General features: G+C 45.0%; 1 protein-coding gene across 1 annotated transcript in view; it reads left to right on the top strand.

The window, feature by feature from the left end:
* The first annotated feature begins 2,635 nt into the window (after nucleotides 1-2,635).
* SIRT5 (sirtuin 5) overlaps nucleotides 2,636-16,174 on the top strand; it is a 30,799-nt gene continuing 17,260 nt past the window's right edge. Inside the window, exons 1-2 of the mRNA XM_088471758.1 lie at nucleotides 2,636-2,788; nucleotides 8,495-8,624. Of these exons, the coding sequence (XP_088327884.1) occupies nucleotides 8,513-8,624 (112 nt within the window). The 5' untranslated portion in view covers nucleotides 2,636-2,788; nucleotides 8,495-8,512. The remainder of the gene's footprint in view (nucleotides 2,789-8,494; nucleotides 8,625-16,174) is intronic.

Here is a 16,174-nt window from a genome sequence, read left to right as displayed (position 1 = left end):
CGCCACTAGGGACATCTATGCTCTTATGAACCAGGGCTTGAAGGAAATTGTGGCCAGGTTGCCACCCTCTGGACCACCACCAACACCACCACAAGTTGTCGAGCCCACCACCTCCAGTTTCCAGGCCCCCCAGTCCTGGTCATGATAATTCATCCCGTGTCCAGGTGCCACGTAGATCAAATTGGCAATCTGCGTCTGATTCTGCCCAGCCTGCAGGGAAGCGTGGCTGGAAAAAATAAGTGAATCCGAGACGTTCTTTAGCTGCAGCCCCATTTGCATGGGCCCATGATGTATTTAGCCCATGGCACACTCCAACAGGATACTATGATCCTTTCGGCTGAAACTTTTTTTTGGGGATAGGGTTAGGATAGGGTTGATTACTGGGCTGGCTTGGGCCAGTATCTCATCCATAATGTCATCCACAGGGTTTTTTCCTTCAAGAGGCATTACTGGGTCTGGTGACACCCGGTACGCGCTGTAAATCCCCCAAAAGGGGGTGTCGTCTGCCAAAAAGGGGATGTGGCCTCGTGGAATGCCTGATCATGTAACTCCGTGGCCGTGCCCAGCATTCCCAGAGATGCTGGGCTGTACCCGAAGACTGTGTCTGCACTGCCGGCTCCTCCTCTGTGACAGGGGCCAAGTGCTGCAGGAGAATGTCACACTGCAGCACCCGGCTCCTGTCACTATGGAGGAGCCAACATTTTGGAGTCAACCCTTCCGAGGGTGACACCCGGTGCGGCCCACACCCCCTGCACCCCCATAGTGATTCCATTGTTTCCTTCACCTTCCTGCTCTTCCTCAGGAGCTGCCACTTGAGGAGCATTGGCAGGTCATTTGTATATTATTTTTTATATAATATAAATATAAAAAAAAAACATTTAAATCATGGCATGTATGTGTTTTATATCATCTAACAATTGTAGTGTGTTATGCATAATTCTGTAACATGAAAATTGACAATTGAAAATGAGAGCTGGATAAGTAATATGTGGTGACATATATTACATGTGGTGTCATCCATGTCCACTTGTATAATGTTTATTATTCACATTTTTTTATACAAAGATGATGATAATTTAATATACAACAGTAACTATTTTTTGTTGCCAATATATACAAGTGTCCAGCATGCATATAAGATTGTTTTCTTTTTTTCTGGTGATTTATGTTTGTACAACTGAATATAAACACAAAATACACAAAGCAATTATACGGTAGTTATAAATATGTACATGATGTTTCAGATGTTGCTATACATTGTAGCACAAGTGCATTGAAATACGGTTTGAGTTAATCAGTAAACATACACACACAAAGTCTTGTATTGAATTTTAAAAGAGCTGCAGAAATGTGCATGTGGACACATGCACACACTTAGCTAACACCCCTTTCAGGGAGAAAACCTGAGCAATACACGGGTTTATCAACACGTGAATTTCCAGGGTCTCAGTCCCCAAACCTGGTACAGAACAGGGTCGCGGATCTAGGACTCCAACCCAGTTGGAGAAGATGAGATGGAAAAAGAAGGCTGGTACAAATAAGGGTAGGGCAGAAAAGCTGGCGCAGACAGTGGATGGGCGGAAAGGCTGGTGCAAACGAGGTGTCATAGCACAATGGTTTTGTAGACTCGGATTGGGACCCTTGGAGTTAACTTTGTCGGTAGGCGAGTATACGAAGCTTGAGGCCTTGATGAAGTCTTTACGCATAGGGACCAAAGCTACAATGCTATGTATAGAATATAGCAAATGAACAGATATGGATATAGTGATACCCAGGGTAGACAGAGACCGAGCACAGGTATAGTCTGTAGGTGTACTGAATGCAGTACTGGAAGCACAATTAATACAGTTTATGATTAGTGCAGGTCTCAGATGGACATCTCTGCATGTTCAAGCTTGAACAATTGAAGGATCCCTCAATCGAGAACATTTTTGAAAGGTAGCCCCTAGGCTATTATAAGGTAATGCCATCTTTGCGTTGTATTTCGGAGCTTGGTAAATTTGGCAGCACAGAAGCCCCCATAGAAACCTATGGAGGGGTCCGGGAAGTCGGCGGCCAGCAGGAAGGCTTGCCTACAATTTTTGGGAGGCTCCCGGCCGAATCTGGAGAGTAGGCAAGTATGCTTTCGATGGGTTTAGCCACTGGGTGTTATCTGGTGTACACACACGGTACGGGCACCCAAAGAGAGCAACAATTGAATTTCTCCGTCAGGCGCCAAATAAAGAATTGTACCGTCCCCAGAAGTGTTTACATTTAAAATGCTGGATTGCATATGCCATTTCATTAGCCATTACCTGACAAAGTTGTACCCCAGTAAGAGACTACATTTTATTTATTTTTTGCATACACATTTTTAAAGTATACAAAGCTTGATTTTTTCGATTAGTTTATTTTACAAAATTAAGTCAAGCTATAAAGTATACTTTCTTTTCAAGGCAGTTTTGTGTTTTTTTCCTGGGCCATAATAAAATGCGTATGTAAAATTTGGAGCGTGTGGATAACAGTCTATCTCAGTCACTATTATATAAATATCCTAATGTCTTCCAAGTTCCAGATCCAATTTGTCGACAAATGTTTTTGAGTGCAGTTGTCTTGTTTAGCAGTCAAGACGGATTTGAGTGGAGCATCGGAACTTAACAGCAGGTGGCGCTGTAGGCTGCGCGTGTCAGTGTTTTGCATGGTAGCTGCAGGCCTAGCTAGGACTATTCAGAGCCTGCTAGGACGGGGCTTCCTGCTGCTGCATTAGGCTGTCACCTACAGGATTTCATCTGACACTGGATACAGAAAGGTGGAGTACAATTATACACACAGTATTTGATAAGTTTCAGCTGTCTGAGATCACCCTTGCATTGCATTGAGGTCCCCTTGACCAGGTTGCTGGATAGTGATGGGACAAGGCAGATATTATTTAGCAACAAAATTACTTGTAGGTGGAATCTAACATATTTCCGAGGGTGTCAGGCGGTGCTGGTCGCCTATGAGAACGACGTGATGTTATTGTGACTGCATATAGTGTATGGTACACGTGCTTCCTGTTCCTGACAGCATGGTGTCCCCCAGTGTATTTCCTGGTTATGTATAATCTATTATCTGCCACAGTTATATCACCACCTTACATTAGCAGTTATCATATCCCCTCACATTAGCACAAAACAAAAAGCAGCTTGCAATGTTTTTATCTCATGCAGCATTGGACTAACCTGATGTAATGGTGCATGTATCATACATACAAGCCATATTAATCCTCATTTCATGTATTGCCTCAGGCTGGCCCCTGACATAGACAGTGGGTTGCTGCTATTTCCAAGTTGGAGAAAGGACCTCTGTGACGTATCCACCACATGACCGCTGCAGGAGGCTGGACCGCTCCTGCGTTACCATCCACTAGGGCATAGAGGGGGAATAAATAATTGTGGCGAGCCACCGTGCCCGAAGCGTGGCGAGCGGACACTTTTGGTCCCCCGTTACCATCCCCGCCCCTCCCCCTTTCAGGCCGGGTCACGTGGGTGTGACGTCACAGGTCCATCTGCGCTCTGTAGTCTAGTCCTAACCATAGACAGTGCTGTGCCTTCCTTCCTTTCTATGACAGTCAGCCTGACGCCTCACTCTGCTTTTTCTGCTTATTTACATATCACAGTCTGAGTTGTACTAATTTACTGGATATACAGTAGGGTCTGATTTACTACGGAATGCAATAGCAATTACGCACACAGTTCAACTGCGATAGTATGCTAATCCGCCGCTGCACTACATAAGGACGCCCGCATTACCTTACACGCATCCGTAATGTTTAGCAAGACTGCAAAACCATTGGTAAAATCGCATACCATCGCAGCCTCACGCACCCTTGCACAAGCTCTGACCTTACTCAGAAATTGCTAACTTCACCGCACGCTATCAAGCCATCACAGTGGATAATTTATGCACGCCCATGCAGCAACGTTGAGACGCACTGTTACGCCAGCTTTCGGCCGACCCCCCCCGTTACCACCCACAAGTGGTACTTACTGTCAATCGCTCTGTGATGGGTCTGTGTAGTCACCGATCGCAGTGGCCGATTCGTGCAGGCGCACTGCGATACATACTCATGTGCAGAACACAACAATTAGGCCGATTGCATGCGTATTAGCAACTGCGATCCTTGCTGAATCGGGCCCATAATAAAGTATTAATTTACCATTAATTTAGACCAGTTTATTGTAGTCATAAAATAAGTATTACAATCAGAAGTATTGGATGACCGTTGGCAAGTATGAAGCTGTAAAACTTCTTACATTTGAGTATTTCTTTATAATAGGGAGTAGTACACAAATAGAAATGATTTGTATCGCTCGATTAAAAGACATTGTTGTCTGTAAAATAAATAAATGACTGATTGTCTAGTACCAGCTGTCGGGCTTCCAGAGTCGGGATTTGAACCGGCAAATTTCAATCCAATCCTGCAGACTAGTGTCATAATATTACATTAAAATTATAATTTTTATTTTAATACGGCAAAAATGTAAATGCATATGACTCAAAAAATAGCTTAGCATATGCCTTTTAGCCAGTGTACCCCAAAAATGTAGCGTCCCTTCCAACCAGATAGCAAGCATATAACTTAATACAAATATGTGGGACAGATGGGGAAAGCTAAAAAAAGACTAATATTCAACATACTGGGGCAGATGTATGAAGATCTGGAAAGTGATAAAGTGCAGAGTGATAAACGTCCAACCATTCAGCTCCTAACTGTCATGTTACAGGCTGTGTTTGAAAAATGACAGTTGGGAGCTGATTGGCTGGTCATTTATCACTCTCCACTTTATCACTTCCGAGAGCTTCATACATCTGCCCCATTGTATGTTGTATTTGGGCCACAAGCATAGAAACCTGTTACACGATTGGATTTGTGGTTTGGCAGATCTGAATATACTGTATATACCTCTGATTTCCTGCTACTCCTTTGACTAAATACTGTAGCTGCCAGCTGAAAGTAATACACACCTTGCTACATGAAGAATATCTGCAGTATACTGATGGAAACATTGTTTTCCAAGATGCACTGCTGAATAGAGCACAACAAATATAATGATCATTTTTTTTATCACACTGTGCTGTCTATCCCTTCTGCTTTTAGTTGTATACTGTTTTTGTTTTTTGTTTGTTTTGTTATATGGGTATTCCCTATGGTAACATTAATTTGAAATGTGGTTTCCATAAAGATGCCAGCTTGAAACTACAGCAGTGATAAAACCCTTGATATATAATACCATCCTATTTAATGAAATGTTTCATGGCATTGCCAAGCAACATCAATTGTTTCTTCATTTTACCTACTTTCTGAAAAGTACCTGTATCTGGCTCCTCCTCTATGTCCTCCAATAATGACTGATTCAACTCTGGCCATCCAGTGAGGAGGCTACAAGGTGATTCTAGTGTCACTATGAAGCTGATTTACTTTGTGTGTGAGACTACATGTATCACAATGCACCTAAAGCTGGCCATACACGCTACAATTATTGGGGCGATCTGCCCGATATCCGCGGTTCGCACCGATAATTGTTGCGTGTATGCTGGCGACCGAGTGTTAAATATTGCTCGGTCGGGCATGCCGGATTGTCCAGCATGCCCATCTGATGCGATATTTAGGGGGTAAACTGTCGGCCGCATCGGGCAGTGTATGCCCAGCCACGGCCGACAGACCGACATTTTCTGTGTTCCTTCCCATGGAAGGAACAGGAAAATGTCTCCTCCCGCAGGGGAGGAGCACAGATGTCGGGCAAATACACTGTGAGTAATCTCACAGTGTATGCCGCGGACATCTACAGCTGGCAGGCTGCCAGATAACATGTCTGTCGGTCTGACAGACATTTTATCTGGACGTGTATGCCCAGCTTAAGTCTGTATGCGCACATGCAGCACTGATGATTTAATCACATGCTAATGAACAGCAGCTGATATGACGAAGAGGCAGAGCTAAGGGGGCTTCTCTGTCCAAATAACGTATGGTTGCTGACATAAAAAAAAATACTGTAGCAGCTCCATAGCTGACACAGTGATTGATGTAGTGGTGAAGTTCCACATGTTCGTGCTAACAACCAGTCCCCTATAATTCTATATTTTGGATATTACTGCGAGAGGAGAAAAGCAACTACTAAAATGGCAGCTGCCCCTAGAAACTCCGTTAACAGTTGCTCTCCAAGGTTAGAATGAAAATATATGGTGATAAATGTGATTGGCCTGCATGGCAGCTCTCCACTCACCTTTAACGGAAAATCTACCCTTTGAGCCACCGCTTCGTAAATATTGCCCTTTGTGTCTTAGACTGTTCCACGTGGAGCAATGATACATCTTTAGTATTTGCACCCTGATAGTTATACTTTTTTTACATGGAAATAGTGCCTTGCATACGGTTTGTGCTGTTATATATATATATATATATAACGCTGGGCATAACAGATACCTAGTGATTGACAGGTCTAAAACATACATAATGGTCGTTCACATATAGGTTGGCAAGCTTGAATGCAGAAATGTATAGTCAGTGTAGTCCATATGGCCCATGTAGTCCATGTGGCCCATGTAGTCATTGTAGGACATGTTTTGTCCATCAGAGTCCTCTGGTTGATTGAATCAAAATTCTTCTGCCTCCTTTACACATCAAACTCGGACTTATGAAGAAGTTTGTAAATGGGATGAACAAAGATGAAGAGCTTTCAAGTACCTGAGCGGGAAATGTCCACTTCTGAGTGATGCTAAAGCTAAGGAAGGAATCTTTGTTGGTCCTCAAATTAATCAACTCCTTAAAGATGAAAACTTTGCCCGAGTCCTCCAGGTTAATGGGAAAGTGGCTTGGGAAGCCTTTATAGGTGCTGTGCATGGCTTCTTGGGTAACAGAAAAGCTGGAAACTATGATGAGATTGTGAACAACCTTGTAGAAAAGTAGAATCAGTTAGGCTGCAACATGCCACTCAAAATCCACTCATCTGGACTTCTTCCCTGACAAGTGCGGTGAGTGATTCCACTGAGACATTTCAGTAATGGAAGGAAGATATCGGGGTAGGGGGAACGCTTCTATGCTTGCTGACCACTATCGGGCAGTGACAAGAGATGCCACAGAAAAGGAGTACAAGCAAAACACTATCATGAATAGGCCACTATTTTATATAATAATCTCAGCCGCTGTACGTTGTTTTGTACTTATTCATGATTCGTTGAATTGAAACAACTTATTTATTTTGTACCAAGAAAATATAAGGTTATTTTAACATTTCTTTTCATTATGACTATATTACTGAAGTACATACAGTACAAGTAGTGTAGCTAACACGTTAGAACTAATCAAATCATTCTGAAGTAAAACATTTTTTTATCTCAAATAATTAAAATATGACAGTTTTTTTTTTAAAGGAAACATTACAAGTATTTCTTTGTTGTACAGTGTAAGCTTACAGAGTGTACCTAGCTTTAGAATGCTGATCCAGGTATTGGGAAATTGGAAATGTGCAAGTTTTAAAATCTTATCTTCAAAGGAGAAAATAAGAGTCATTAGTGTTATATATATGGCTGTGATGCTGCCTATGTGGCTGACTCTTTGGTAAGAGTTATAAGAAGACTTGCAATAGGAATGTTACATATTTTTCATCATAACTTCATTGGAGAAATCCTAAAGAAAATAAAAATGTGCCTTTAGCAAACAAAAAACAGGACCTGTTCTTTGTGATTTCATTTCAAATAGTTATTGGCATTTTGTTCTTATTTGAATTCATAGTTTAATTAGCTTTTTTTGCACATTAATGTGAGCTCTATGAGTTCTACTATTTTTCCTTCTATTATTCTGAACCAAATGCAGGTGAAATAAGCATTCTCTCTCTTCTGCGTTCTGCAGCTGCCTAGCAACAATGAACCTGGCATCATTAGAATTGGGTGATGGCAGTTTTCATTTGTCTGATTCACTGTTACACTGACTCCCTTAACACCTGTTGCATGAAGAGGAAGTCTTATATACCCCAGAAAAATAAAAATAATTATACAGGGTGCAGGTTATGTGCTAACAAAGCTCGGCAGGAAGTACAGTAGACCAGTCAGATGGTAGCTCTATTGTCAGCAGTTTTCAAATGCCATGTCCTGCTCACGTAGCACTCTATATAAAGCCTGACGCCTGGGATTACACGTCTCCTTTATACTGGCATTGATTCACAGACTGTGCAGCTTGGGATTTCTCCCAGTGCTGCCTCCATGGTAAGATTTGTAAGAATACTTGTACATTTAGTGAACTGAAATCACCATTTGTGTAATTCCAGACACTGAGTAGTGAGTGCACCAAGTTACCTTTGATTGTAATCTATATAGTAGATCTGTCTTCTGATAACCTCACCTGCAAAAGCTGCTTCTGGCAATCCTCTTCATGATATTACATCTGTGTTTCAGTGCACTGACATATCTTCAGAAATGGTGCACCTGTTTATATTTCTCTGTTTAAAGCATTTTTCAATGTGTTTTGTTTGTATAGGAACCGTAACTAGTCCTAATGATTTTTCTTCCGTTACAAACCCGGAGACTGGTAACTCAGCTTTACTGTGGATTGAAGCCATGTTCGCGTAAAAAGGGCATTAATATGGATACTTCACGTCCGAGCTCTAGTAAGTGCCAATGTGCGTGGCACAAGCTGCCAAAAGGAGGAGTTATAGATTTGTGACCTTAAGTAGAGAAGTATTTATCATGTACTGATCAAATGTTTTAATACACCCCCGTTTTATCATTTCAAGCCCAGTGAATAATTTGAAATAGTACAAAAGTAATACGTTTAGGTTAGCAAAAACTGTAAAGTAATGCAGTTTTCAGGGAATCGGTATAAATCCCGACGACTGGCAACAGCAGATCCCGGCAGGTAAGTTTTCTTTTTTTCCTTAACCCTCCTTTAGAGGTGCTTAACCCTAACCTCCCCCCATAAGTGCCCAGACCCAACCCCCCCTCCCCGCACCCTAAACCTAACCCAGGGCCGCCGCCCGGCTTCCCATCGTTCGGTATGCTGGGCGCCGGGATTTCGCCGGGTGGCTATTGATAGGCGTTGGGATTTCGATGCCTATCATTAATCCCATGCCGGGATTTGACAGTCGGGAAGCCGTTTTCAGAGCACATAAAGACCTTTTTCATGGAACCAATAAAAGGTTAAGAACTTACAGCTATTCTGCATTGAAAGAGGCACTGCCAGTGTCTTACTGATGACTGGAAGAACGCCTTATGGTTTTTGTATGCCATTGAGTAGGCAAAAGGTACGTCAGTGTGTGGAGTTTATTTACTTACCCACCTGCCGATTCCTGTGTGTTTGAAATAATTTCCTTATGACATTTTAGGTTTAATCGCAAAAGCATTGTCCGTTTAAATTTCAAGCTTAAACGCGCAGGGAAGTGGCTGAGTAGTAAGTAAACACCTGTCATAGCAACTGTCAGACATGCAGGAGGAAGCAAGATGGTCTGGGGCTCTTTGGATGGATCCCGAGTTGGCAACTTGCACATAGTTGAATGGAATCTTTAATCAAAAGGGCTACTTACAGCATTGTGCAGTGCCATGCAACACCCTCCTGTCTACAATGTGTGTTGAGAGTGGCGCTGGTGTGATTATGAGGACTTTTGCTGCCGTTTAATATTCGAGAATCTTCCTAATGTATTGTGAAAATAATACAAGATCTATTCTGATGTACCTGGGCGCAACAAGTTCCATAAAGCTGTTGAATGTGAGTGTTGTGTGGCTGATTCAGTAACCAATGTATTTTATAATAATGGCATGTATTTTTTTTAAAATCTATCAGTGGTTATATGTAAAAATCCTAACGGCAGTAACAGGGTACAAATAAGATACATTAGAGGCTAATGACATTCAGTAAAAAGATGAACAAAATTGCGATATAATCACTATTTAAAATATAGCTGGCAAAAAACAATATAGAAAGTAACTATGTATTGCCGGTGGAGTAAATAATATATGTTGTTACAAATGATTACTTGTATAGGATATTCCTATCAGTCTTTCAAATTATTTTATTTTCCAATTGATATTGATGAAAAAGTTAAAATGTGCACACATTTTCCACAGCGCTTACCAGTCATTCACATCACAGTCTGTCCCAGGGGAGCTTACAATCTATGTTGCCTATCTACAAATGTGTCCTCTTACACCTAGCTTCAATACGCTATGCTGTGCAAGAGGAATCTGTATGAGATGCCGGAGCTCGGGATCCCAGCTGTTAGAATCCCGACGCCGGCATCCCGAAAGGGTAGCATACCGTCACTTGTTGGTCGGTATACTAACCCTCTCCCTACCCTAACCCTCTCTCTTTGGTGCCTGAACCTATCCCCCCCCCCCTAGTGCCTGAATTTAACCTCCCCCCCCCCTCCCCTAGTGCCTAACCCTAACTACACCTAAACCGCCGATACTTATTTTTGTTATCCTGGCGGTCGGGATGCGGGTGCCAGGCTTCTGACCGGCGTCGGGATTTCGGCCCCGGGAATAGGAGGTTCGCCATCCATGCCGAACGCATACCGTGCAAGATGCCTGTTGCGAATGAACTTTGCCAAGTGGTGTAGATATAAAGGTGTTGCATATCAAATTAATAAGTGCAATCTCGTCAAGTGGGTTTGTCACTATATGCAGTCGGGAAGCCGGTGGACCTAATCCCGACAGCTGGCTTCCCGATTGCTTAATCCCGGCGAGTGTTAAATGACAGGCGTCTAATCTAGACGCCTGTCAATTTACCGACGCCGGGAGACCGGCACCCGGCATCCCAATCGAAGGGATACCTGGCGCCAAGCGCAGATAGTCGCGGGGTGAGAGGGTTAGGTTTAGGGCTCCCACGGGAGGGGGGACTTAGATTTAGGAACCCCCCCCGGGAGGTTAGGGTTAGGCTCGGGGGAGGGAGGGTTAGGGTTAGGCACCCCCGGGGGGACTTAGGGTTAGGCACCCCCTCGGGGGACAGGTTTAGGCGGCAGGGAATGGGGGGTTAGGTTTAGGCACTTAGAGGGGGGATTAGGGTTAGACACTAGGGGGGGGAAGGTTAGGGTTAGGCACCCCTAAGGGAGAGTTAGGAGGTAGAATAGGTTAGTGTATACTTACCTGGGGACGATCGGGATTTTCATCCCTGTCGGGCTGCCGCTGTAGGGATTTGAACCGCTGGCCAGGGGTCCGGCGGTAAACCATACTGATTTCTTTGTCATACTGTAAGTAAGACGAACATTCGAGTGAAAAAGACGCTCAACACAAGTTGAGTCACATGGGGCCTGGTGCTCTGTGAAGGGCTGTTTGGCGCAACTGCAGCAGTAGCTTATGAAGACCCATTTGTATTTCCCCATTTTATGGATACACATACACACTAGTGTTTTTCTCCTTTGGGTTCCATAGAGTCCACAGGAATTACCTTGGGGTATTAGGAAGGAGTAAACCAGGCACCAGTTACAAGCTTTAGCTCCCAGGATGCACTTGGTCCTCCTCCATATATACCCCGCCCCTCCTGCAGGATTCAGATGCACCTTTTTAGAAGGGGACTGCTCAGGCAGTCCCAAGCTTTGTTTTTTCTTTTCTTCTCAGAACAAGCAGCGATAGGCGTCCTAATGGACGCCCATGCTGCTGCTCCATCTACTCCCGCCGGCACCGCAACAACAGTGAGAGAACTGGTGATTTCGGCGTGCGCCAGCGGAGCTTTTACTAGCGATGATGCTGGGCCCGGAAGATGCGGGGACGCAGGTAAGGTGGTTCCCCGTTTGCGGGGAACCACGTAGCAGTCCGTACCTTCGGCAGAGGAGACCTGCTGAAGGTTGCTGTTGTGAGGAACCAGGGGCCGACTGCTTCCCCACTAGACCACCGGGGCATATAAATTTTGCCGTGGGGACCATGGCGGCGGCCGTCTTACTGGCCAGTGCAACCAGAGAGTTAATACAGCTTAGGGGAGGTAGGCTCTCCCTGGCAGCCCAAGACGCCGATCCAAGCTCAACATTCTCGCGCGTCTGGGTTGCTTCTCCCTGCCTCCTCCATATATGAGATGCCCAGAGACCACTTTCAAGTGCTGTGCTGTAGCTGCTAATCTCAGGAAGTTTGGTTAGTCTCCCTGTATACCTCTCCTTTGGTAGACAGGTTATACAGAGCTCAATATCCTGCTAAGCTGTGTGCTTTTGCGTAGTTGATTAAGAGCCCATTGTAAGTATATTGCTTAATGCATTGTATGTGACTTATTCTAGTTCTGCTTTGTGTTATAGTGCCTTTATTTTTCTTAAAAAGCCTATCAGTTATAGCTATCACTGCTATTTCTCCTCATCCCTCTGACAGGGTATGGAGGTTTTCTGTGTACTTCACATTTACTAGATAAAGGTGGTCACATTGCATTGTTACCTTTATACTTATATATGCTAAGCGAAACAGGAGTTTATGCAGGTTTTATTTGTGACTGTCGGTTATAACTCTCACTGCTGTTGCTCCATTTAACTCTCAACTACCAGGTGTGTAGGGGTTAAATTGTACTTCACATTTGCTTGCGAAGACTGAGTTGCCCATCCCCCTCTCTCCTAATTAATTGGAGACACTCAGCGGCAATTGAGTGTTTGCTGAGGGGAGATTTGGTCTCTCTCTCTCTCTGAGTATACCTTTCTCCTAGGACCAAGGTATATAACATTGGAATCCTACCAACTTTTTTGCTTGTATGAGTTGATTCAGTGCCGATTTGTATGCCGTGCACTTATTTCCTACCAATGTATCTGCGATTTAGTGCCCATTTGCGATTATATTATATTTATATGCATGTAGATCCTACCAAACTTATGTGCTTAGGTAGTTGATTTTAATAACCTTTCTGCTGTTGGAAAAAAATTTTTTTTCTTTTTGTTTTTTTCCTAACCCCCAACTATCTGGTGTATACGGAAGCATGGCATTGTTAACCCTACACTTGTTGGCGGTTACTTGCAAATATTTCCCATGTCTACAAAGGTAAACAGGAGACCTTTGTCCCTGTGCTGGTTTCATGTAAATCCTGTGCAGTAGGTGTCTCAGGTTTTCATACAGGATAGACTGTGTGTTGATTGTTATACACCACAAGAGTCCACCTCGCCAGCACCTGCCTGTTCAGGGGTCGCCTTGAATGTCCTCCTGGTTTCAGGTTATGACGCAGTTAGTGGAGCACTTATCAGCCCTCACACTGCCTCCCACTTTTGGCGATCCCACAGTGATTACAGCCTGCTATGTTTTCTCTTCCCATAAATCCTTCCTGGATGGAGGGTTATGTCCACTCAGGTAGATGCTGAAAAGCCAGATTCTGAACTATCTGCAGATGTTACAGGTGAATAAGGCATCAGCCGCCTAAGCATATAAATGGACTGCACCATACTCTCAGTCCACCCTGCTTTTAGATTCTGATATATCATCTGAAGAGGCAGACGATTCTCCCACTGGACCTATCTCGGCGAGGAGGAGTGTCATTCATCAGTGGATGTTCCTCTCTAACAGTGGCGGTTAATTCAGTCCTCATTATAGAAGATGAAGTACCTGCTCCTAAAGCCTAATAAACCTGGTGTTCAGACACCAGAAGGTGATTTAGGCTGGATTACCTTAAACTGAACAGCTCACTGAGATAATGCGGGAAGCATGGAACACTCCATATAACTGTTCAAAATTCCAAAAAGACTAGTGTCTTTTTACCCTCTCTCACAGGGAGAGTATATTAGGTTGGAAAACCCCCTCCCTACATGCAGGACGATCAGACAACGATATATTTATTGTTGTCTGATCTGACCGTGTGTATGCACCATAAGTGAGGTTGGTAGTGTCCTCGCTAACGCTCAGCAGCAACTATATTAGCCCATCCCCTAGGGTCCAGCGCAGTCCCAACCCCTGCCATTCTATATATATGTCCCAAAGGGCAGACCTGTCCAGATTCAGGCCCTGATTCAGAGCCGGACGCTCTGAGAGAGAGCGCTTGCTCTGAATCAGGGCCATCCTTCTCGTTTTTTAGAGCGGCCTCCCGGCCGCACGCATAGCTGTGGGTACCCACCCACAGCTATAGCGAGCGGCCAAAAAGATGGTCGCGATGGTCAAGACCATCGCGACCATCGGGCTTGCGACAAGACCCTTGTGGTAGGGTCTCGTTGCCGCAAGCCCTGGAGTGCTTTCGGCTCTATCAGAGCCGAAGGCACTCCCACTGACATCACTTGTGATGTCAGTGGGGCCGGCCCCAGACGGTAGGCGTTCACCATCGACAGCATGCCCCCTTTGGTACGAGACCCATAGCGACGGCTTGGCCGTCGCTATCCAGGTCTTGCGCATGCGCACGACGGAGCCGGGTCCGTCGTGCGCATGCGCACTGGGCCAACATCGACCCGCTTGCGAGCGTTCAGCGCTCACGAGCGGGTCTGAATCAGGCCCTCGGGCTGACAATGTGACCACAGTAGCCCACCTCAATCTTTAGGGAGGCACGTGAAGGTGGTCAGCCATGAAGGAAGTTGCAAACAGTCTGGTTGGGGCAGAATGTTATCTTCCGGTAGTATTCATCCCCGGAGTCCTAAACTGGGAAGCAGACTTCCTAAGTCATCAGGACATACACGCCAGGGAATGGGCTCTTCATCTGGATGTCTTTCAGATCCTAGTGGACAAATGGGGACTACCGGAAGTATACCTGATGGTTTTACATCACAATCACAAGGTCCCCAGGTACGGATCCAGAACCAGGGACCCCTCAGCCGCCTTCGTCGATGCTCTGGCTTTAAGATGGGACTTCAGTCTGGCATACCTATTTCCTCCAATCTCCCTCCTCCTATGGGTCATCAGGAAATTCAAGCAAGAGGGCGGCACAGTAATACTGATAGGTCCTGCTTGGCCCAGACCCCATTGGTTCACTGACCTTCAGAGTCTCTCCATAGACACTCCATGGCCTATTCCTCAAAAGCGGACCTGTTAGCACAGGGTCCCTGCCTGCATTCAGGCCTTCCTCGTCTGTCTTGGACGGCGTGGCTCTTGAGTCTTCCATCTTAAGATCCAAACTGTTTTACTAGCTCTGTAATTCAGACGATGCTTAGGGCACGAAAGCCTTCCGCTGCCCGCATCTATTACAGAGTTTGGCACTCCTATTTTCAATGGTGTTCCCATAGAAAATATGACTCTACAGTTTTTAGGGTCTCCCGAGTGCTTGCTTTTCTCCAGGCTGGGTTGGATCTCAGTCTTTGCCAGGCCATTCTGAGAGTTCAGGTTAAAAATCAGGGGTGTTCTGAGGGTTCAGCCTCCCTTTGTCCATCCAGTAGCTCCCTGGGATTTGTCTTTGGTTCTCAGGGCTCTACAGGCTCTCCCATTTGAACCCCCTGAACTCAGTAGACCTCAAATGCTTGACAGCGAAGACCGTTTTTCTTCTTGTTATCTCCTCTGCCTGTAGGGTCTCTGATTTGGCAGCTCTTTCTTGTTGTTCCCTCTTTTTTGATTTTTCACCAGGATAGAGGTGGTCTTTCCAGGGCGGGTTACCTGCCTAAGGTAGTATCCTGTTTTCATGTAAATTAAGGCATTGTGGTTCCAGCCTTCTAGTGTTCAGACATCTCTGTAGATGGAGCTTCTCTGGATGTTGTATGCGCCCTCTGTATCTACGTGGATCGTATCAACTCCTTTAGGAAATCAGACTCTGTCTTTTTCTCCTGCATCCACTAGGGGACACTGGAGTCTCAGTACAGTGGGTATAGATATGGGATAACCGGGAGATGGCACTTTAATAAATTTGAATAGTAGCTAGCTCCTTCCCCCCTATACCCCCCTACAGGACAGTCTAAATTTTGTGCCAAGGGAGCTGGTCACATACAAGAGCTCTCTGCTAAAAATCAATGGATCCTCGATCAGCATGAGGATCAGACAGGCAGCTCACTGCCCCTGCCTGTCTGCTTCGTTGGAGCTGCCGAGAGACCTCATCGCCGCTGTTTGCAGCACGTTGGAGTTTCAGCTACAGAGACCACTATCTCTGGGGGGTAGCCAGATGCACTGCGTGCGGCATTCATCGTGCTCCCCCATTAGCAAGCCCGCAGCTGGCAGTATTTGGCAGCAGAAAGGTTAGTGACTCCTGGCACTCTGAGTAGAAGGGTGACCAGGAGAAAATGACAGGCAGGCATTAAAACAGCAGCAGCAAGAAGGGAGGGGACGGAGCCTAACACACAGTTCTGCTCCTGCCTCCCAGCAGCCC

This window comes from Taudactylus pleione, unplaced genomic scaffold (assembly GCF_031769625.1).
Source record: "Taudactylus pleione unplaced genomic scaffold, aTauple2 ptg000116l, whole genome shotgun sequence".
Lineage (NCBI taxonomy): Eukaryota > Metazoa > Chordata > Amphibia > Anura > Myobatrachidae > Taudactylus > Taudactylus pleione.
This window is presented reverse-complemented; position numbering and strand designations above follow the sequence as displayed.